Source organism: Ornithodoros turicata, chromosome 4, assembly GCF_037126465.1.
Source record: "Ornithodoros turicata isolate Travis chromosome 4, ASM3712646v1, whole genome shotgun sequence".
Lineage (NCBI taxonomy): Eukaryota > Metazoa > Arthropoda > Arachnida > Ixodida > Argasidae > Ornithodoros > Ornithodoros turicata.
In genome coordinates, this window is record NC_088204.1 from 38809937 (window position 1) to 38834787 (window position 24851).

Consider the following 24851-nt stretch of genomic DNA (forward strand, 5'->3'; position numbering starts at 1 on the left):
GGGGGTGGGGGGCGGAAAACCCCATAAAAAACTGTTCGATTTCTTCGCTCTCAAAAATTTCTTGATGTCGCGCTGATGTCGACTGATAATCAATTTCAATTTATTTTGTCGTTGTATATTTTGTATGCGTGCATGTGTTCTTTCCTTTCTCTTGTAGTAATGTCCTGTAATAGCTGTCACTGACGAGTAGTAGAAGGGTAGTGCCCTAGTCAAGCAGCTTCGTGCTGCTTTTTGGCCGCCCGTGATATGTATTCTTGTATTTAATGACGAAATAAATATCAAATATCAAATCAAAAACATTTTTGACCCATCAACGTATGTGGGTTAGCACGGCGTATAACCAGCAGAATGGCACGCATGCGAACAGGTATGCGTGGAACATGTATGGGCGGCATTGTTTTTCCGGATTTGGATTTTCGATAGCTCCAAACTTGTCGCTGCACTAGCAAATGAGCTTTCGTCTTCCGTATATTCGCCTCGAGATTGGACTGTAGGTGGCGCTGCGACGGATGTTCCAGTGGGGATACTGCATCATCGGACACAGCAGGCTCTGGCTTTTCTACGCCGATATCGCAGTGTTCCTGGATGAAATGCCGCTGTCAGTGCCTCACATATTGCGGATGTCTTAAAATGCGATACTTAGAACGCTGATATGGTGTGGAAGTTCACAAAAAGTGCTGCACTGCGAAACGCTCAAATCGCGAAGTTGTGAAAAGAAAATCTCCTGTATGCTTTTGAAGGGAAACACTACCTCCTTTGTTCCAAGCTAGATTTTGTTTTAGTCTTTTGCTGCTCTCGCTCGAATATTTATTCGTGGCTTGTGTATAGTTGTCTTTCCCTGTACCTTTGTATCATACGTCGCGACAACAAGGATCTAAAAAATAAAGGAAAAGCTCAAAATTCCTGTCTCCACTGATCTAAATGTACAATGTACTAATCAACAATAACAATGAATCTAAGTGTACAAATGTGCAAGAATGCAACATAAGGGCTACAAGTTTTGCGTCGAATAACAGCAGTTGTTATTCAGGTCGTGCGAGTCCGGGAGAGTTTCGAGGTTTGATTCATTTCCTGTTCGGGCATTCATTAAATGGTGCTAAAATATGTTAGCAGATGACCACACCTGTGTGGTGGACTTGACTTTGTGTGGGGTGCTACCGGTGAGGAAATAACTTGAGTGAAAATGAAAAACTTGAGTGAGTGAAATAACGGTGAGTTTTTGGTTCCAGCGGCAGGTATATTCTGAAACACGCTGTTGCACACGTGCTTCATACCCCCCCCCACACACACACACACACAAAGAAAAAACACGCGTGTTTTACTTAGAACGTTCAGGGATGGTGCATTTTACTTTGAATGCGTGTGTTCTAAATGATGTGTGCCAATGATTACGTATGTGAAAGATAAAAGTCTAGCCTGTCATACAGTCAGATGAAAGGAGACAAAAGCTTGAAATTCAAACATTTAAAAACACCGGTGCCATAAATATATATATATATTCATGCATTCATATATTCCATATATTAATACATTCGATAAAACTTGTGTTTAGCGCGTGCAGAATACCTTAACTGAGCACTAAGAAGTAACTTCGAACAGCTAGCACCGAAACCATTCTATAAATAACTGTGACATAGTTGTATGCCTATGATAAAAGAAAAAACTGCATAAAAAAATTAATGCATTAATATATTCCACATATTCATACATTTGATATACAACACGTGTTTAGCGCGTGCAGAATATCCTAACTGAGCACTAAGAAGTAACTTCGAACAGCTAGCACAGAAACCATTCTATAAATAACTGTGACATAGTTGTATGCCTATGATAAAAAAAAAAACTGTTACAACATTGACCTTAGCTCTTGGTACATTTTGTTTGACACACAGAACAGCAGTGAGGCCGAGTGGAACATATGCACGTTCTGTAGTTTTCTTCCCTGCTAAGCACGCTGGCGCAGAGAACTAGAGAAGTTGAAAAAAATTTTCCACCAAATCATTTTCACTCATTTTGAACCGATTTAAAAGCCCAAAAGTCCAAAAAATGATCCTTCCAAGCACGTTTTTGAATACGGTGACCACAGCGAAAGCACCGGCTCAAGCGGCGCATCCCCACCAAAGGCAGTTCCCGGAGCAGCCGCATGGTGGCGACGCTGCTGACCTCGAGGCGAATAGCAGGACGTGTTTCTGGCGTGGCGACATTGCTGTGTACACCGCGTGGTGAATCCAGTCCTCTAGAAAAGAGACCCTATTGCGGCGCCGTGCGCTTGCGTGCGCTTTTCGGTTGCGCTGTGCGTGGCGCGCCTTTCTCCTGCGGCAGGCGCGAGAATTGTTCTCTCAATGCAATTGGCCCATTCGGCCGGTAGCGAGCTGGGTTGTCCTTACCCAGTGTCACAATGATGTGGGCTCTGCAGCATGATGAGAACATACGCAGTCTCAGATCTGACAATGGGCATAGGAAATTCATAGTCTCTGATAATGCAAATACCTGACTGAACTGGACCTAATGTAGAGTAACTCAACAAAATTATTCGGCGCAGCATGATCTTTGATATCCTTGCGCTAGTAAAGTCAAATCAAATCAAATCAAATGCAATTGGCCATTAATCACGATCGTGGTCGCTCACAATCATAGTAAACTAAGTCTTTGTTATTTAAGTTTATATTCTAATATATATATATTATATGTAATATATATAATATATTAATTATATAATAATATAATATGTAAACGTATAATATATATATTATCATATAAGTCTTTATATATATATATTGGATGGGATTCAGTGACAGAGTCACTGAATTATGAAATTACGCAGATAGGTTAAACTTCTGGAAAACGCTCAACTCGCATCATTTTAACATAATTACACAGAGCCATAAACGATCACGTACTGAACACGGTGTTCCAAATTGGTAGCCCGCAAAGTGCCGTTGAAACTGATGTTGCGCCACCGCATACGACACGGAATTGTACTAGTTGTTCTCCACTTTCGTGGTGGAGCAACGTTCTTGGCGCGTCTTTTATCACCTGTCTTGTCGATAGGCGTATTCGTGTCGTTTGTATTCGTGGTTTCCAGGCATTATTAACTTATTACCGCATAGTGTGCCGAACAAAGCGGCAAGCTTTATCAAGAATGGTGTGAACAAACACTAAGGGGAATGTGGCCCCAGTGATTTATCCAGACACTCCTAACACCACAAAAAATATGCAGGAGACCCCTAAAAATTTGTGAGCTTACGCAATATTTTGTCAAAAGCATTTAAAGACACCCCCTTGCGGAGCCGAACACCCCCAAGGACGAAATTCTGGGTAAACCAGTATGTGGCTCTATATAGTGAGTCACGTATTTCGCACTTCTGCCTTGGTGTTCCAGCTAGAATTCCATGCAACGACAATAAATATTTTTTAGAATAGGGTAACGTAGCGCTTTGCCAGTCACGAATTACTACTGAATGTTACTTACTATTTATTATTCATCTTGGAATTCAGCGGAGCCTGAACAAATTCCGTATGTCGACAAGAGTGACGTCGAAGGTGCATCTCCTGGTCGCTGTGAGTACAATTTTGAAGTGATTCCACTGATGATCATTATGGTGAACCAAATGTGGTGACACCCTCAATACGCTACGACAGTACGTCTCTGCGCATGAAAGAAAGAAAATGTTGGAGAAAGCAGTCTCAGAAAGCGTCTGTCCACTCAGAAAGCAGAAATAAGGGGACATTCGCAGACTGACCACAACACTATGGAGAAAAAGATGAAGCAACGTGGACCTCACGTCCAGTTCTTGTGGTACCTTATTTGAGGGCGATCCAATGAGACCGTTCTACGGACACGAGGGGCAAGTGGAAAGCTGAGGGACTACGCGAAAGGCTGACCTACTTTCATAGCGTATAAGGACCGCCTCCATATGTAGTGTACGACGCTAATGCAGTACGTAGATATACTCTGTGAGATCAAGTCAGCCCTGAGGAGTGTATCGGCTGCAACTTCGTAGGTACTGCCTTTCTGCTTTTTCTCTTTTTTTTTTTTTCGGTGCAGATCTGCGTTCTTGTCCTTCAGGGTGTCAACGAGAGTAAACGTTTCCCGTTTGGACCAAACTTGATTTTTATCTTTTCCTGTGCTGGAGTTGAACTGGGGCAGAATTAAAGGGGTATAATGAACCTCGTTTCGAAGGAAGGGTGTTGTCGAATATTATGCAGATATGGGTATATACCTATTTCACGACGGTCTACCGTTCGTTTTTGTTAAAGCAACTTCAGTCCTATAGAAAAAGTCCACACTAATGGCTCCGTGCTAGTAAAATAGTTGTCAACATAGAAAAGACATACCATTATTGTTGGTCCTCCCCTTTCGGAGAGAGTTGTTAGGCTTAACAATCGTGTTCTGTACCCGCATATTGCACGGAACCTTTAGCTGCTAACAACATACTAATTTTGTTAGAAGTAAAATTACTTTCGGCCTCCTCTTCGCTCTCTCCAAGCTCAGACATTTAGTTCGGGTAAACACTCTCTTTACTGTTTATTATGCCCTTGTACGCTCCCGTCTCACATATGTTCTTAAAGACCCCGAATATCCTTCATCCGATGCTCGTGACTCAGAAGAGGGCCCTGCGGCTAATTCGTCGTCTGTGCCCTCGCGAGACACTTTCCTTTGCATTCTATGATATTCTGAAGTATAAAGTACGCTGACCATGCAGAACCTTTTCTAAACATCTTCCCATGGGACCAGATACCATTACAGAATTGTGCCGCTCCTTGTCCTCAGAGTCACGTGCAGAGTACTCTCTATATTTCTCTGCCTGCCATGCAAACTTTGGTATCTTCGCAACTTTTTTTCCTTAGGTGGCACAACTTGATGTGCACTTAACAAAAAAAGAGACGAAATAAAACGTGGTCAATGCTATACCTGTAGGGTGGTAATGGCTTTTCACAAGTATTAGCCCACAAATGTGTGAAGTTTAATAAGAAGCGATAAAAACCGGGCTGTTTGGTGGTACATTGCAAAAGCGATAAAACACCAGTGCAGGGGACACGAACAGACGAAACACAGACGAAGCACTGGAAGCACTAGTCTGTGTTTCGTCTGTTCTTGTTCCCTGCACTGGGGTTTTATCGCTTTTAGAATGAAGTTTAATCCCTTTGACATGTTGATACTCTTCAACCCTGGACGTGGGTCCTAACTTAACCGCCCTAGGTGTTCAATTTACACCTTTCACGTGTACAAATGGATTGTCCGAGGACCTGTAGCGTTTGAGCTGTGAACAGTACGACGAAATATATAAGTTCTTCGAAATATGCTAATAGTGTATGTTTTGTTCCTGTTGTCCTTTTTCTACATTTTTAGCGTGATACGTGCATCAGAAATTCATGATTTTTTTTGTGTGCAAATTTCGATCTATATAGCAGTCGCACCTCCTCAGTGAAATCGTCGTTCACAGGTTATTACAGATCGTAACGAGAAATGAAGAAGTTATCTTTATCGACCAATCACCAAGGGAAAGACGCAAACAAGCATGCAAACTTCGCGCGCAAGGCGTGAAAGGTCATTAACCTGAAAGGTCGTGCAGATTACCGCCAAATGTGGGAGCACTTTGCCGGAACACATAATATTAAATAGGCTGCGACTTCGCAAATTCTGAGGTTCTCTTCGCATGACAAAGCGACTTTGCAAGCCAGTCAGAAAAGTCTATCCTACGGATGTCCCTCGGATATACTTCCACGGAAATACGGATATCCTCAGAATAATGAAATTCCTCCATCGGATATACTACGGAGATCCACTTGGCCAGGCTTCCAACTTCCTACGAACGTCTACTTTGTGGATATAACCAGGAGATATGGACGTAAACAGGATCTGTCTGGGATGTAGCGTGTATCTCGAGCGAGTGTTACTTTTCTATTTTTCAGAAGTCAGTATACGCTTTGTAGTAGAATATAAAGCGTGTTTCCGCCATGTTTTTTAACATCTGCCACCGTCGCCGGTCGTTTTACTTTCTGTTGCTCCGCTTTGCTTCCTATGAGGGAAAATAAGCGCGGCGTTTCAAAAAGCAAAAAGAAAAAAAAGGAAAAAAGAAACAACAACAAGAGATTGGGCCACTCGGCCGAAAACCTTTGGAAATGAGGTTACATTCACTTCCAAACAGGAAGCAGACACTGCACATTGGTGTTTCTACACATTCGAGAGCCTTGTTCGCGTGTGAGTCGAAATGAAAGGTGAGGTGTGCAAGTTTAATTCGATTGCGTGCACAAACAACAATGAAATGAGAAATTGTTTGGCGTATTAAGTCGGCGTAGAGGTAATGTCTCTGTTTCTTGCTCATGTAGTTTGAGAAAGTGAGTTGGTTCATGGAAAGTCGAATTTCTCCAGTGCTACATCGTCCCGCGTTTCTCTCTCTCTTCAGATACATGATCCGTACAGCATCCCATCACGGAGCTGTTTCGGACAATCCGTGAAAGAGCCACAACAGGACCTCCTGCGGATATACGGCTACGGATATCCCTCCATCAATAGCTGAGGGGAGTCTCACGGAGCTCAATTTTCGGATATGAACATTGGGCTCTATTTCGGACGTCCGTAGGAGATGGTGTTCTGTCTGGTTCGGAGGTTTCCTCATTGTGGTAACGGAAAATCTGCCGCCACGAGTGACAACATTTCCAATTAAAGGAGCAGTCTAGAGGCACACAACTTTGTTTCTGTTTTTGGCCGGTATGGAATGTTAGGCGTCCGGAAACAGGTTTCGCACAACCAGTCGAACCGTAGCGAAATTGGGCCTCCTGCAATAGCCCACGGAATCTTCCGTGCGCGAAACACCTTCACGATAGACACATGATGAGCGCCGCCACGCGCGTCACTATGTGACGTGAGTGGTAGGGACGCTGCTCATTGGACCTGGGATCACATTATCGAGGTGTCTGCTACCGCTTCGGAGACGCCAGGCGTTCTCCGACTGCGTGATGTCTGAAACGGAGCATTTTAAGGCTGTCAACGATACGACCTCGATTTTTTGGGACCCCTGACACCACGGGAAGAATGAGTGGTGCAGCACGAATCTAGCTGTGTGTTGTACAACGATACCCCAGTCCTTCACGACAGTGTGCAGCCTGTCTGACCGTTTTCACCGCACAGTTGGTTCAGTGGCTAACAGTGGCGCCACAATAGCGCCGTCATTGCTTGCTTTCTGCTACTGTGTGTTCTGACATTGCACAGAAGCAACGGATATTACTCTTGTGATCGCAATCTTATTTTGTCGGGCTGCACATATGCTTTGTTTTTCAGAAAACGTGATTTAAACCAAATACCGAATAGAAGTCAACAAGAAACAGCAGTATTCGTAGCAGACGGTTTTTCCTACGAACGAATGAGGGGGGCTCTACCAAAAACGTCACACTAGAGTGGGTGTGGGCTGCAGTTGGAGCGCTCAGACCTGTCACCGTGGCAGCGATTTTGCAAATTAATTGCTCCGCCGTGAAGCAACTTTAGACAAATATTTTGTAGGAATGCGTTTCACATACTGCTTTACCAGATGACAGCAGTTTTTGGCAGTGCTAGATACCACCTTAATGCTCCGTTAAAGCAGAACCCTGATGTTGTCTGTGTTTGCTACTTAAATTACTCCTCAAATACGATAATACCGTTTCCTCGAGGAATTATCCTTGTGTCACGTGATAAACTTGTGTACCTTGGGTGTTAATTGGGCTCAGTTACCAACCTGAGTATGTTGTCGACCGAAGGATGGCACCATAATTGGGGAAACAAACAGTCGCGTTATACCATTCCGCAAGGGGGCGCTCCAGCCAGGGGTATCACCACCTCTTCAAACTTTTTTCTTCTTCTAAGAGTGTGGTATGACATTCCTTCACACATTCATTCCATCTCCCACTCCTTAGCATTCGAACAACAACAACTTTATTTCAGGATGATTGGTGGGGAGTTTCATCACCGGGGGCAATACTCTACCTCATTGCTGGAGGTGGAGCGGGGAATGAAGGAATGGGTCCCGTTACAATGAGGATCGAAGTCCTGTGGCGTCCAAAAAGGCGAAGAGAGCCTTGAGGGCAAAGCGTTCGTGAGCTGGATGCGGCAGGGGCCAAGGAGGTTTGTGAGGGAGAGGGGACGGGAGTCTAGCTCGTCAACAAGAAACAGCTCGAGATCTTCAACAGCACCACAGTGACTGCAGTGGAGAGAGTTAACTTGTCTCAAGCGGTAGCGCCACTGTGCTGTGAAGGCCACGTCGAGGCGCATTCGATGAACTAATGCGGCGTCTTGACGAGAGATATGTGCGGGCATGCGGAAAGCGAGCGGTGGGTCAACTCTGCTCAGCATGGCGGGGAGTAGTATGTCGGCGGTCCGTTGGCGGGTAGCCAAGGGGAATCACGAGGCTTTGAAGTATGGACCGCCGATCGCCTCTAAGCAGTGCAATACGCGTTCGTGTCCGAGACGAGAGAGCTGCTTCAGCGGCGCTGTCCGCCAGTTCATTGCCTTCGACACCGCAATGGGCGGGAACCCATTGGAGAGCGAGCCTATGTCCTGCTTCGTAGACAAGTTTGTAAGCGGTTAACACATCGATAACCAACGGTGCGGAGGAGCCTCGGATGCCAGAATTTTCAATTGCTTGCAGCGCAGATGCTGAGTCAGTAAAGACCACCCAATTCCGGGTGGAGGGGGGGGGGAGGATGGAAGGATGTGCTGCAAAAAGAAAAGTATGACGTAGAGTTCCGCAGCTGTGGATGATGTACAATGCCAAAGGCGACGTCCTTGAGCTACGCCTTCGCCGGGGATGACAAATGCTGACGCGGACTTGCCATTTCGAGATGCGCCATCGGTGTAAGCGGCGGTTGAGGTGGAAAACTTTGCGTCTACGACAGCATAAAAATGGGCTCGAAGGACTTGAGGGCAGTAAAGTCGCGCCCGGATCCTAGCAGAAGAACTCCTACCTCTAGAACAGCATATTTATTCTACGAGTACAGATACAACGTTCTACCGTTCGAGCCCATAATAAAAGAATGATAAAAACAAAAAAATCATCTTCCTCTTCTAGTCATTGCTTTCTTCCTCTTCGTCGTACAGTCATTTCTTCATACTGCAAGATCCTTCACACACACCCCGAAGAAATGTTCAGTACATTACACCTCGAGTTTATATAGCAGATCTCCAGGACATAGCACTGTGGTTCGATCTGACATGCGGACCTCGAAAGCCCGTGTTTTCCCGTCTTTGCCTGGAAAGCTTCGTATTATTTGTCCCGTCGACCATCCTTGTCTCGATCTCATCCACTTGAAGTTGTCCTCCTTTTCTTTTGTTATGAAAGTTCCTGAGCTCCGTGAGATATTCCGCGGACCATCTCTTCCAGAAGGTATTCAAATTCTCTGCCCGTTTCTGCCACATTATCTGTAGAGTACTGCCACTGCTCTCTGGTACATCGCTAGCTTTGGTGTTCGGTAGCGTTGTCAATCGCTTTCCCGTCAGGAATGCCGATGGACACAGTGGACGCGTACCTTCCTCCTCATACACGAATGTTATTGGACGAGAATTCAGGACGGCTTCGACTTCTGTGACAATGGTATTGAGTTCGGCTTCCTTCAGACATCTTGCGCCGATCGTCTTCTTCAAGGTGACTTTCACCGATCGTACTAGACGTTCGTAGAAGCCGCCCCACCATGGGGCATATGGTACGTTATACCGCCACTCTACTCTCCATTCAGCAATCTTCTCTTCGATTTCATGACCGTGTGTCACATCCCATAATTTTCTAATCTCCTTGTTGCTCTTGCGGAAAGCCTTGGCATTGTCGCTATAGACAACTTTGGGTATTCCTCGCCGCGCTACGAACCGCCGGAACGCCAGTAGAAATGCGGTCGCTGACACTGCTTCTACAAGTTCAAGGTGTACGGCTCTGGTCACTGCGCATACAAAAATTACGAAGTATGCCTCCTTTGCTGAACGTTGTGCCTTTATCCACACTGGCCCGGCAAAGTCGAGTCCTGTTACTGCGAACGGCTCTGACTGTGTCACCCTCGATGACAGCAGAGGAGCCGTTTCTTGTCTCGCAGCCCTTACATTGTATCGTTGGCAGACGACGCATTTCTTCAAGATGCTCTTGATCAACTGTCGCGCGTGCACAATCCAGAACTTTTCCCTTAATTGGACGAGTGTCTCTTACTCCTGCATGAAGCAGATCCCAGTGACACTGCCTGATCAGCAGTTCCGCATAATGATTCTTCTTTGGTAGGACGACGGGGTGTTTCTGATCATACGGCAAATCACTGTGATGTAGCCGACCTGCTACTCTCAGTACGCCACTGGTGTCCATAAACAACTTGCTGCCTTGCAATGTTGACCATGTTGGTAATGGCTTGTTACTCAGCACAGCCGCTATTTCTTCTGTAAAGGCTTTCCCTTGCACAAATTTGATACAACACCCTTCGGCACGTTGCAACTCCTGCGCTGTCAGCGATCCGGTAGTGTAACTTTTCTTTGTAGCGTTCCCTCTGAATCGCAAAATCCAGGCCACAACCCGATGTAACCTTCTCACAGAGCTGTACCTTTCCATCTCTATGACGTCTTCCGTCTCTGTAGTCAGCGTTTGCAGAACTTTTGTTTTCTTCTCCTCCAATTCGTTTCTCTCAAGGTCATCGTCCATGTTCCACACAGATCATTCGCTGTCGCTTCGAGTCATCCAGCTTGGTCCTGACCACCACAGCTCGCTTTCAGTCATCTTCTTTGCTTGCATTCCTCTGGTCAGTAGATCTGCTGGGTTTTCTTTGCCCTTGCAATACTTCCATCCATCTATTTGAGTAAGCCTCTGAATTTCTTGTACCCGGTTTTGCACGAACTGCTTCCAGCGCTGGGGATCCCCACGTATCCAGCAAAGCGCTTTTCTGGAATCTGTCCAAAAGTGAAGTCGAACTGGACTGATTTTGATCTTTTCAGTGATGTAGGAGACAAGCCTTGCTCCCACTAGACATGCCATCAACTCCAGTCGAGGTATTGTCAGCTCTTTTATTGGGGCGAGCCTTGACTTTGCCATCAGCATCGCTGCGGTTCTTGTTCCACAAGTCTTCCATAACTGTGTACGCTACCGCACCGTACGCTGTAGGACTCGCATCACAAAACATATGTATCTCTGTATGTACCACGTCTTTGTCCTTGTCTCGGCCATAGTACCTCGGTACTCTTATGTCTGGTAGATCCTGTACTTCGGAGCCCCACCGGATCCACGTTGTTTGAAGGTCTGTAGGTAAAATGTCTTCCCATCCAATCTTGCGCTTCCACAACAGTTGGAAAAGGATTCTACCACGGATCGTAAACGGCGCCAACATTCCAAGTGGATCATATAGGCGGGGCTATGATCTGCAAGACACGTCGTTTCGTGTCGCCACCTTCATGGTGTAGACTCCACAAGTCGCTCATGCCAAATGATAAAACGTCCGTGTCCGGCAACCACGGTATTCCTAGAACTTTCTGGATATCCTTGGGATCACCCAATGCTCGTTCGCCCGACTCTGCCTGAAGGAACTCGCGCACGTCGCTATGATTTGTTGTCCACTTATGCAACCTCATTTTCGCTTGTTCCAAGATCGCCGTCGCTTCTTTTGCGATCTTCTGTGCTTCCTGTACGTCATTTGCTCCGGTTATAAGATCATCCACGTACGTGTGGCTACTAAGGAGTCGTGCTGTTTCTGGATATTCCTCTTCCATCATCTTGAAGTGGCTGCGCAAAGTATCCGCGAGCAAAAACGGGCTTGCCGTCGTGCCGAAGGGAACCCTCGTCATCCTCCAGCTTTCTACCGGTGGTAGTGGCATTCCCGCTTCTGGTTTTGTCTCATACCACAGATACCGTAAGGCGTTTCTGTCCTCTTCCCTCACGGTTATTTGCAAAAAGGCTTTTTCTACGTCGGCCACCAAGGCGATCTTATGGACCCGGAAATTCAGCAGTAATCCCACGACGTCTGGATTTAAATTCGGTCCAGCTTCTAGGGACTGGTTAAGCGATTTTGTTGAGCCGCAACTGGATGAGCAATCGAACACCACTCTAGTCTTAGTCGTACTACTAGATTCTCTAAAAAAGGCTTGATGTGGCATATAGTACACGACGCTTTGTCCTTCGTCAACTTCGTCAACCACTCTTTCTGCCATGCTGTTATCACAGTACATCCGGATCGCTTCGTCATACCTCTTCAGCAACTCTTCGTTGCGAGCCAATCTCCTAGTTAACTGTGTGAGCCTCTTCAATGCCACTCCTTTGTTGTTTCCCAAATTCAGCGTCGACTTGTACGGGAGCGCAACTTCATAGCGCCCTCCATTTTGTGTCACACTTTGGAAGAACCGACGTAGTACCGGATTCTCTTGTTCGTCATCCGTGTCTGGAACCACGACAATGGATTCGAGCTGCCAAAACTTTTCTAGCGTCGAATTCCCTTCGTCTTCGTCTACGGACAGTCGGAGCACCACCGTTTGATTGCAATGCTGAATTGTCCCTGTTCTAGGTGACACTCTATGTACCATCCAGCCGATCCATGTCTCCACTGCTCTTGTGCTGCTGCCTAGTCGTACAATCCTTCCGGTCACTAGATCCCAGTACTGATCGGTGCCCTATGAGAACCTGTATTTCCTCTTCATTTTCTGGACACACCAGGTGCTGGACTGGAAGGTTCTTCGCTCTCATTTTGTCGATTATGAAGGAGCATGGCGTAGGTGTGTTTTGGCCACTGATGACGTCGGTGACTAGCGCTTCCATGTCGTACTCATTGCCACCCTGTAGACTGAGAAGCCTTATGGATACTCTCCGAAACGTTCTTTCTTCTTGTCGTCCCCCAAAGACTCCTACTTTCAGTCGTTCTTGGCCGACTGTCTCACACTTCAAATTTTGGGCGGTTCGTTGAGTAACAAATGTCCTTTGACTGCCCGTGTCGAACATTATCTTACCTTTGCTCGCTCCCCCCGGACCTTTACACCAAGCGACTACTGTCTGTAGTATAGTCTCTGGGCCTTTGGTGCGTCGAGTCAGCTCTAAACTGAACTGCGACGATTCCGCCGTCGACTTTGTGCTGAGCGAGCTGTCTCCCCTGGGACCGCACACAGAAGCAGCATGTCTTCCTTGACACTTACTGCACTCTACTTTACGCCAACACCTCCTGGATACGTGGCTGGGCAAGGTGCACCTGAAGCATCACCCTCCTTCTTTGAGCTTGCGTAGCTTTTCTTCTACTGAAACCGTCGCTTGGCGCTCAGCCGTCTTGTGATCCTTTGCTTTGCAGAAAAAACATTCCGAGTAATCCTCGGCTGTGTGAAGCAACGTTGACGTCGATGACGGCCTCTTGGCTCTCTTCGCGTGTGTCTTAACTTCTCTGTCCTTGTGTGATCCCGCCGGCTCTTTCCTGTCTCCCTCACGCGTAAAGATCGAGCTTTCGCGACTCTCTACTTCAATCCTGAGGAAGACCAAAAAGTTATTCAATTTGACAACATGCTGGGTGCTTGCACGCGCTGAGGTGTTGTCGTCGCCGGCCTCTTGGCCGCTCCTGCTCTGGCTCGTTGTTCCAGCTTCTGCCTGCAATGCCCCTTTGTTGAAGTCGACCACCAACTCTTGAGGTACTAGTCGAAGCATAATTGAATACAGCATGGATGCGAACGACTCTTCGGGTACACCCAGTGCCTTCAGTGCTCTCACATGTGACACGACTCCGTCGTATAGCTTTCTCAATCCTCTCACATCGTGCTGTGCTCTCACCGGTTGCAGGTTAGTAAGTCTGCTCATGTGATCTTCAATCTGAAGCGTCTCGTTCCCAAAACGTCGTTTGAGGATCTCCAGAGCATCGTCGTAACATCTCCCCGTCGGCGGCAACCCCGCGATAGCTGATGCCGCCTCCCCTGTAAGCGCTTAAATAGTGGAACTTGTCGCACGTGGATAGCCTTTGATTGTCGTGGACCATTTGGCGAAACTGCTCCCAGAACGCGAACCAGTCCCTCCTTTGACCGTTAAATTTGACGAGATCCAGCTTCGGAAGCTTCCCGTGCTGGTTCATCCTTCCAGCGTTCTCCGACTGTCTCGACCCTGACTGACGTTCTGACGTCCGACTTATGGCCGTAGAATTTCGCTCGAGCCTGAACTGTAGCCGTGCGAGCAATGCAGTTGCCCCGTCGATATACTTGAAGCCCTCTTGCTGCTCCGCGTCGACGTCTCCCTCTGACCACATAGGCTCCAGCAAGCGTCCACTTTGTCTAAGTTCTCTGTCTGTTTCTTTATCCTAGCAACAAGTACTTCGATGTCTTCTTCTGCAAGGTTTACGTCGCCAAGCTTCTCTGTAGCTTCTTTTACGGTTCGAGTTACCGCACTTCTCAGAACCTTGGCGACGCCTCTTTAGGCATTCCATGCGTTCCATGTTCAAGCGGTAGGCCTAGCCGTTGACACACTGATACTTCGAAGATGGTTAGGGGTCCTTCGTCTCTCTTTCTCCCGGGTTTCGGCACCACCTTTCTCCTTGTAAAGTCGCGCCCAGATCCTAGCAGAAGAACTCCTACCTCTAGAACAGCATATTTATTCTACGAGTACAGATACAACGTTCTACCGTTCGAGCCCATAAGAAAAGAATGATAAAAACAAAAAAAGTCATCTTCCTCTTCTAGTCATTGCTTTCTTCCTCTTCGTCGTACAGTCATTTCTTCACACTGCAAGATCCTTCAAGGGGGAACCTGAGCTCTGCGGACCTGGAGGTCAGGAAGACGTGGGAAGGTGGGTGGCACAGGCAGAGACCAGGGGGCGTTCGGCGGTGTGACAGTCCTAGGTGTTAAGCCGGTGAGAGCGTGGCGTGTCCTCTGCGCCGCGCGGTGGAAATCACTTTCAGGACGGTATCGAATTTTTCTGAGGAGTGGGTGACGGGGAACGTTCGCACGCAAACGTAGGAAGTGTCGAGCCGTTTCTCGCCCACGGATGACCTCTACCGGGAGTTCTCTAGCTTCAACTAGGACTTGCCGTGTTTCAGCCATTCTTGGAACGCCAAGGCAGCGACGAAGGCTTCGGGCGAACAGGGACCGAAGGGTATTTAATGCTGTTGTAGAAACCCTATGCAAGACTGGAAGGCTGTAAAGCACAGTCGCCCTCACCAAAGCCGCGCGCACGGCTAAGAGGGAGCGTTGATCACAGCCCCAGCCGAAACCAGAAAGATGTTGAATGGCAGGAAGCCATCGCTGCACTTTGATTTCAAGGTGCTTAATGTGGCGAGCCCAGCGCAGGTGGGAGTGTAGGACCACACCAAGGAAGCGATGGGAACGCACAGGCTCGAGCTCTCGTACACCAACCCAAAGAGGGAAATTACTTGTAGCCTTGTGGGTGAAAGGGAGCTCGACGCGCTTTTTGGGCGAAAGGTCCATTCCAAGTCACGTAAGGTAGAGATGAAGGCTTGTTGTAAACGGCGCTGAATGGCTGGTCGTGACTTGCCTACTGTCCAAAGGGCAACGTCATCGGCATACACGGAGAATACGACCTTGCGTGGAACTATCAGTTTTAGTCCTGCCATGACCACATTAAAAAGTGTAGGACTGAGAATTCCTTGGGGTACTCCTTGATGAACAGGGTGCTTGGGGCTTTGGCCGTGGGATGTGCGGACAGCGACAGTTTGGTCCGTAAGGAAATCATGAAGCCAGCTGAAAAGTCGACCAGAGACTCCAAAAGACCGCAACCCGTGGAGCACACAGATGTGCGAGACGGTATCATAGGCGCGCTTAATGTCTAGGAAGGCCGATACAACGATCAGCCGATGAGAAGGACATGTTGGACTGTAGAGACCAGATCGAGAACTGGATCCATAGAGCTTCGGTGGCGACGAAATCCAGCCATTTCCTGAGGGAACGCACCTTGTTTTTCGAGCCACCAGTCGAGGCGATGCAAAACCATTCTCTCCATCAGTTTTCCCACACAGCTTGTCAGACTCACGGGCCGAAAGGAGGATAGAGCATTTGGGGGTTTGCCTGGTTTCAGGATTGGAACAACTCAAGCCTCCTCCCAAGTAGATAGTACGGATTCCTGTCGCCAAGACGTATTATAAACATGAAGGAGAGCTAGGAGTGACGGCTCGTCAAGGTTTCGCAGTGCGGCGTAAGTGATTTGATCTGGTCCTGGGGACGATCGCACATTCACAAGTTTCAACGCAGTCTGCAGCTCAATTAGAGTAAAGTCGCGGTCTATAACCGCCGGTGGACGGGGCCAGTCTTGGTGTATTTCTGTCTGCAAGGCTCTGGACGAAACTGTGGTGTATTGCAGACGTTGAGGCAGCCGCAGGTGTTGTTAGGATGACGGAGAAATCTGTCGTGAGCGTGGTTTCGTCTACACCCTTAACGATAGCCAAATGCGGCGAGAGGATTCTTTTGTGGGGGTGCATCCTTCAGAGCTCGAATTGTCCTCCAGATCTTTGTGGCGGGGTCAAATGGTGAAAGATGATGACAAAACTTACGCCAACGCTTCCGGTCCTCTTTCTTAAGTTCACGTGTTACTTGATCCGACGGTACACCACAATGTGAGGAAGTTGCCCAGTTCGGCGAGCCGTTCTCTAGGCTCGGCGACGTAATGCTCTAGAGGTGGTTAATTGCGGGAGGATGATCGACGTGACCTGTGACCCGTTTAGACATGACTACAGCGTCCTGCATGGCGGAACGAATGCATTCCCTTAAGAAAATAAACGTCTCCTTTCAATTTACGGTCAATTGACTAAAGTCAACGTATGCCAGTGAAATGTCAATTTACATTTAATCTATGGGTGATTGATTCTTATCTCTTTCTTATTGATACTTGGCCGGTGTCTTTATATTGACTGGCGATTGACTATTTTCGATTGAGATTAGGCACTGTATTCATTGACTCTTGTGTCTTTTTATGGACTGGTGATTGACTATTTTCAGTTGGGAATGGGCACTGTGTTTATTGACTCTGACTGTGTTACGCGGTGCCTGCGAAAGCTGCAGGTGCCCTGTGCCCCCCGAAAAAACTGGTACTAGGACCGTCTACTAGGACCGATGACTACATGTAGTCCTTCACTCACTGATCAGGGTGACGTGTAGCTTTATTTATTAATTAGAAAAACCCTACTGTTCCACAGAAGTGAGAAGGAGAGGAAAATTACATGCCAACTGATAGTCCATCGAATGAGATAAAGAGGTAAAAAAAGACATATCAGTCACCCACAAAGAAATGTACATACTTTGTTTGAAAGATATGAAAGTTAAAATACATCAAGGTCACTCACAAAGAAAGGTATACAACCTGCCCGAAAAGATAACACTTGAAGAAGAGAGTACAAGGTCTCGAGGAAGGTGATTCCATTCCGTTACTCTTTTGACAAAGGTGACAAAGATAGTCTTTTGACAAAGACAGAAAGGGATAAGGTTCAATTTTGCACCTGTGTTCAAGGCGTTCAGAAACAAAATTAGATGTTAAAGGGACCATGAAATGATTTTCGCAAATTCGGAGTACTCTGCCGGAAACTGTTCTCACGATCCCTCACCATCCTAAACACATCGACTTTTAACCGTATGCGGTGCACCGGGGCGCAGTTACCAAGCAAAAATCGCGGACGTCAACGTCCAGTCCTCTCAGCCAATAGACCTTGTGGTGACGCGGTCGCGAGGAGGGGGCGGCCCTTTGTCTGAGGCCCCCCAACCTCCTCAGCTGCCCTCCGGGCAGGTTTTCTTCCACTGACCAAGATCGCCGCACGTGCCGTTCTGTCGCGCGGATTGAGGTCAGTGGGAGGTGAGACGGGAGGGAGCGACGGGGAAAAGGGGACATTCGGGACGGGAGCAGCGCAGGAGGAAGACCTGTTCGAGACAAATAAATGATGTAAGTTGCATTCCAGTCTGGTGTCGGAGTCATTCTTGATTGGCGATACGGAACGTACTGGTTACTTAGACCACAACCCGGTGGGGAAGGCTGCTTGCAGGAGCAAATCCCACATCTGGCGCCCAACGTAGGCCTACGTTCCTTTGTCGTCTATTGAGAGTGGTTCTGAGCGCTCTACATTTTGGGGGCCCTGTTAGGATTTTGGGGGAACACGGGTGTTAGGCGCCTCGTGGCATGGTAGTGCATACGCGATCCATGGAAAATCAGTCCGGGTCAGCAACAAACGGGGACACTATTAACCCCGGCGAGGCGGGAGCACGTGGCGGCAACGGCGATGCCGGAACCAACACGGGGGCAGGTGTGCATCCACCTCTCCCCACTCCACAAGCGGTTGATACCGCTAGCTTATTGCTGCAAGTGACAAATATTGTCGCTTCATTGGCCCAGCAGTTGAATGCGGCGCAGACTAGCCCGCATTCTACTTTTCCCCCACGGCTCCACCCGAGTATGACAATTCCGACGTACTCGGGATACTCTGATAGAAAGTCGGTAGCTGACTTCCTATTGGAGATGGAGACCTATCAGGTTGCATCTAGAGCGTCCGACGAGGTAGTGCTAGGGCAGGTCTTGCCAGTAGCTCTCGTGGGGGACGCCGCTCGATGGCGAAGGCTGCAGAAGCCTTTCACCTCGATGGCGGACTTCCGGCAGCGTTTTAGGGAGGAATTTTTGCCACCCGACTACGCAATGCGTGTGCGCGAAGAGTTAGCTTTTCGCACACAGCACGCCGACGAGAGTCTCATTGAATTTGTGCGCGCAATTCAGGAGCTCTACGATAGGGCCGACCCGACGGCCACAGATCAGGATAAGGTTTCGCGTGTTATACGGCAGAGCCATCCTAGCTTCCGTCCGTATCTACGGGGGCGAAATTTCGAGAATCTTGATGCGCTTGCACGAGAGGCTCGTGTGATTCAGGCTGATCTATTGTCTGAATTGCGGTACCAACCTCCACCGCGCCCGGAACTATCAGTTGAGCCGGGTTGCGCTTGGGCGGGTGTGAAGGACTCCGTTCCACGGGGAAGGGAAGCGACGTCCTTGGTTGCGGACGCGGGAAGCCGGTCGGACGTCATCGTCCCGCCGCGCTCCCTGGATCCTTTCTCCTTTGAACAGAGGCGCCGTGCGGGGTTTGGCGAAAACTCACGCGGCGGTCCGAGGAGTGGAACATCCACTGCTCGGAGGGTTCAGGATAGGCAGAACCAGGTAGACAGGGACCCCAGTAGCAGAATGCCACAGGCGGACCGCGGGCGGGCGCAGCCCAGATGCTATGGCTGTAATCAACCAGGGCATTACAAGCGTGACTGTCCTGTGCGTCGGGGAAATTTCCGCTCGGCGCAGGGAAACTAGTTACGCCGGCGGCGGCAGTTGGGGTTAGCCCTAATCCGTCGTCGGCAGTCACCGTGTATTCACACGAGCGCCTTTTCTGACCGCGCAGCGACTGAAGGAGGAGAAGGAGGTATCAGAATAATCACGCAATCATCCAACCATTCGGTCGCGGGCGGGGCTTATCGTAGAGCAGAATCTATGAAGCGCCCAAGTTTTTATCTTATTTTTGGCGAGGTATGAAAGAGCCTTGTGCAACATCACTGCGCTCGGCAGCTCCGTCCGTCAGAAAGAACCACGGGGATAGTTTGTTCGCGGGCCACAGAATCTGACGACTGACGCGCAGAACCTCCCGGGAGGACGAAACAAAACAGAAAAAAAAAAAAAAAAACACACCCTCTGTTGCCAATGTGGCAAGCTCTTTTGTTTTTTATCTAATACACCTGGTAGAGCAACACCCGATTTTGTGGGAACTTGCCGATGAGCAAGGGATCGGAAGCGGTATTTTTTTCGGTCCGGTTCAGGTTCGGGTTCAGGCGTATTGGTTCGGTTCGGGTTTAGCTCCGCTGAAGCGAAATTATCAGCTTGAACCGGTTCAGGTATATCGGTTCGATTCGGGTTCGGCTCAGGGGAACACCTCCCGCACACACACAGACAAAAAAAAATCGATCAGCGGTCGGGACATTTACAGGTATTGCAACCGTTACTTTTTCGGTCCCGGTTTAACCGGTTCATGGGCAGTAACTTTGCTACATGAAGGCGAGCTTACGCTCCCCATACCGGGTTGAGAAAGGTGTGAGATAACCGTTTCAGGTGAGTCAAAAAAAAAGGTCGGTCAGTAGTACAATTATTTCACCTTTGAACCGATTCCCGAACCGATAACCGTATGAATTTTTTTCGGTTCAGTTCCAGTTCGGTTCAGGAGACGCAAAAATATTGCTCTGCTTTGGTTCGGGTTCGTCAGAAAATAACGTTTTTTTTCGGTTTTCGGTTTGGGTTCAGTTCCGGTTCCGATCCCTGTGAGCAATACCGAAGTGTACCAAGGAAACATGCCATGTGGGAAAAGATCCTTTTGAAACGAAAAGAAACACCCGGATGTCGAAGCAACAGTAGGTATGTCTAGGTTGGGACAAAAGTTTACGGAACACGCGAGCGACGTACTTTTTGTTCGCTGCGACACCCTAGCGGCTGCCGGAAGCTAGTGAGTTCACTGTTTCGGAGGGGTGGATAGATGCGGTGGATCCAGTGTCGCTTCGATGTGCCTGGGAAGTAGGAGTTACCGCTGTGTGTCGCTCACAGCACACCTTTCCCAGACCCTTGCATCCCTCCGAAACAGTAAACTCACCCGCTTCCGGCTGCCGCTAGGGTGTCAAACCGAAGAAAAAGTACCTCGCTCGCGTGTTCCGTAAACTTTTGTCCCAACCTGTACACCAAAGTGCTTTTTGGGCTCCCATATTCACGACGCAGTCGTTGTATCAGTTGGGAACGTGTTAATTATTAATAACGAGTTGGCTGCATGCTCGCGTTCCAAACCAAAAGCTATCGGCGCAGGATATTGGCAGTTTCGTTTAAAAACGAGAAAATGTGTGAGCACTATATCGCACGTAAGGTAAGCCAAAGGGGCTCAAAATTTAATCCACGAGCCGGCCACGGCGGAGGTCGCGCATATTCATAGTTGTCTGGCATCATAAATTAACAATGTAATGCTATAACATTGCCATTGCCATGCTATAACATGCCACTGGTATATGCGATGAACGTTTTACTGCAATGAGTAGTGTACGAAGGCAGTAGAGACCACAAACATGGCCTGTCCAACGCCTAAAGCAATGGGGCCAATGAAACGCAGGAATTGGAAGCTACCAGAGGAGGGGATCGGACCTGAACCATCCGATTTCTGCACTATAAAAACTGAACTTCACGGCACAGCACGCTATGCGCCAACCATAGCCATGAACGATAGGGTCAACGCTGATTCGAAGAGAGAGGAGGAAGAATGGTTTTTGTGTCATTTACCATATATCCGAATTGACACAAAGGGGGAAAGGGGGTAATGGCAGGATCGGCTCGCCGTTGTTTTCCACACAGAAGTGGGCGTCGTCACGACTGTAGCAAAAAAACGACAAAAAAAACAGTAAGACGGATGGAGGATAAAGGGTGGAGATGCGTAGAGGGTGCATGAGTTCCTAGGGGGAAGCAAACTGTTAGATGAGTCGCGGAGCAATACCTGCCTTCTGAAGAAAGAGGACAAGTTTTCTTGCTTTGGCAGAACGTGCAGCAGAGGAACTACCACACACACACACACCACTGACACAAAAAGGTGTACGCTCCACTCCGTCCTCCAATCAGAAGTGAGCCCTATCATTCGTGGCAATGGTTGGCGAAGAGCGTGCTTTGCGGTGAAGCTGTTTTTACTGTGTTTGAAAGGTGCGAACTTTACGCCACAGCCGTCTCTGCTTTACATCACACTCAACACCGTCGGACTGCTGCGGAGTCACGGTTGAAAACGGAGGCACACAACTATCATAGCACTCTCTCCTACGCGCTTTCCCGCTCAGTCTTATTTACGAACGCTTTATGCTTTTTAGAGGCACGTTTAAGCGCACATAATTCGAACGAACCTGTTGCAGATGGGTTCCGGAAAGACGATCACTCGCTAGTATACTGTCCCGCATATTCGTCTCTATACCCTCCTTATGCGCTTTGCTATGCGGAGCAGAGTCTATTCAAAAGTATAGCCGCATCCATTCTCAAAACCTTGCGGTACACACATGGGTCCTCCTGTGGTTGCTCCCGTTACAGGCTATTTAGCAGACCGTGCTCTTTCCTCAACACCCATTCTGTCGTCCATATCTTCCTGAACCGCTTTTTTCATGGTAGCATTCGCTATCATCAATGAGAACAGCAAGACCCACCAGTTTTCGCCTTCCTTCGTCCATTGCGTACCAAGCGCCGTGCACATAAAATTAATGCTGCAACCTTCAATCGCAGCGCGAACGTTACCCTCGGACGTTACATTGGAGGAGGAGGGGGGGAGGAGGAGTGTCGTTGGGAGGAACCCGAGAGGTCTGCCCATGTTTCTCGGGAAGGGAAAGGTGGTGGAGAGGAGGAGAGGAAAGGGTGAAGTGGAAGACCGAGCGGAATCCGCTCTGGGGGAGGATAGCTGCGTCCATGGGCCGACTTCAGGGGAACTGTGCCGGCATACGCCTATTACACATCTGAGGGAGACCCAGGAAAAACCCCAGACGACACAGCCGGCCCGCGGATTCGAACTGCGGACCTCCCAGTCTCCAAGCGCACGCGTTACCGCTGCGCCACCGGAGCTGGTGACGTTACATTGGAACGCTATCTGTGCAGGCATTCCACAAGGGCGGAGCGTCAGCGGCTTATCATTTACCCTCTCGCTCCTTCAGTCGCTGCGCCGTCAGAAAGCACACTCGTGTGAATACACGGTCAGAGAGAGCTCGGGGCGTGTGTTTCATACCTCGCCGCAGTCTTTTGCCGAGGATGGATCAGTTTTCGCCCCAATAGCTTGTAGAGTTCAGGAGTCTGCTCCTGTGTTCGGTCCGTACATAGGCGTAACAATAGCTGGGAAAGAGTACATTGGCCTGGTGGATACCGGTGCCACGCTCTCGCTAATTGGAGACGCCGTGTACGCGCACTGTCGTGAACGAAATGTCCGCGTCAGGAAGGCGCAGTGAGACTTACAATGCGCTTTAGCGGGGGACGGTGCAGACAACGGTTCATTTACCTGTCAGGGCTGTCAATCCCAGTTATTTTGGTTCGAGATTTCATTGTCCGAGAGGGATTGATTCTCGATTTAAAGGCAAACGGATATCGGTGTGGGGGACCGCTAAGCCCACTGATTCCTTTCGCCTCTCCTTCACCGACTGGCCGTTTAACCAGTCGTGTGGATACCCACTCATCAGAAACTAAGCTTGTGCAAACTGTGGGGAGAATCCCACAGGATATCGAGCGGGTGGTAGCGTCTTTCGGGGGCAGAGGAGTTGAGCGCGCCAGGCTCTTGGACGCTTTGCTACCCTTTTCCGAAATGTTTACGGAGCACCCAGGAACAACCGATGTTCTAGAACATCGGATTGATACTGGTACTGCGAGGCCCTGGCGGTGTAACCCCAGGCCCCTCAGCGCGCGTAAGAGGGATCTCCTTGACGCGGCGCTGGATGAGATGATTGCGACAGGCGCGGTTAGGCGGTCGCAGAGCCCCTGGGCTTTCCCGGTGGTGCTGGCACCTAAAAAAGATGGGACGGCAAGGCTGTGTGTGGATTATCGCCAGTTAAACGCCGTGACGGTCAGAGATGCTTATCCTTTTCCGTCCATCGAGTCGATCATGTACGCGTTGGGGAATGCCAGCGTGTTCACGATTTTGGACTGTAGCAGGGGCTTTCTGCAGATTCCTGTAGGGGAGGAGGATATCCAAAAGACGGCATTCACGTGTCACAGAGGCTTGTTTGAATTTACGAGACTCCCTTTTGGATTGTCCAACTCGCCCGCTAGTTTCCAGAGGCTAATGGACGTCGTGCTGGATGACGCGAAGTTCAATTACGCCATGGCTTACATGGACGACGTAGTGGTATTTTCTAAGTCGTTCGATGAGCATCTCGTTCACTTGGGCAATGTGCTAAGTCGGATGAGGGACGCGGGGTTGACCATTAATCTCGGCAAAGTTCAGCTTGCATCCCCCAAGGTGGATCTCCTTGGTTTTGTAGTTGATCTTGGTACGCTAAGTCCGAATGAGGATAAATTGAGGGCCATACTCGAGTATCCTCGTCCGCATGACGTCAAGAGCCTTCAGAGGTTCCTAGGAATGGTTGGCTTCTATCGCCAGTTCATCCCGCATTGCGCGTCCTTAGCAAAACCACTGTACGAGCTACTGCGGAAGAATTCCCAGTGGGCTTGGGGGCCTAGGCAGGAGGAGGCGTTTCGCTCCTTATCACAAGCTATAGCGGATACAGCTAAATTGTGGTTGCCAGATCTTAACAAGCCGTTCGTTATGCAAACTGATGCAAGCGATTACGGGCTTGGTGCAGTGTTGCTACAGGAACACGACGGTGGTCTTTGCCCGGTCGGGTTCGCTAGTCGCACACTGTCGCCGGCGGAGATGAACTATTCCGTTACGGAGAAGGAGTGCTTGGCGGTAATGTTTGGCTTGAAAAAGTTTGACATGTATCTGGATGGGACAACCTTTACCATTCAGACCGACCACCAAGCACTCTCTTGGCTGCAGCGGTTGAAGAAACCGTCAGGCAGATTAGCACGCTGGGCGTAAGCACTGCAGGGCTATTCCTACCATGTAGAATACCTGAAAGGAAACGCGAACAAAGTGGCAGACGCTTTGTCCCGTGCGCCACTGGGTTACAGCTGTGAATTACGGCAGGAATCTCAGGGTCAGGGCAGGTCATCGACCGGTTGTGTGGGTGACTTGGACCTGGTTAGAGCCGCTAGACGCGGGAGGTCCTCTCTCCCAGCGGAAGAGAGAGGAGGGGAGATTGGGTGCGCGTGCGATTACGCTAATCTCCCGGAAGGCGTGGAACGGCAGACCGAGGAGGGGGATCTCGTGGCCGCGATTGGTTTGAATCGGGCAGGTAACTCCTTGTCTTGTGGCACGATCGTAAGCAGGGA

General features: G+C 48.9%; 2 protein-coding genes across 2 annotated transcripts in view; both read left to right on the top strand.

Moving 5' to 3' along the window:
- Window positions 1-24851, top strand: part of LOC135393026 (uncharacterized) — a 103547-nt gene that overhangs the window by 17465 nt on the left and 61231 nt on the right. The window contains exon 5 of the mRNA XM_064623618.1: window positions 3499-3561. Coding sequence (XP_064479688.1) covers window positions 3499-3561 — 63 coding nt within the window. The remainder of the gene's footprint in view (window positions 1-3498; window positions 3562-24851) is intronic.
- Window positions 18090-19235, top strand: LOC135390486 (uncharacterized). Its single transcript, XM_064620189.1, has one exon. The coding sequence runs from the start codon at window positions 18090-18092 to the stop codon at window positions 19233-19235; it is 1146 nt and encodes a 381-aa protein (XP_064476259.1).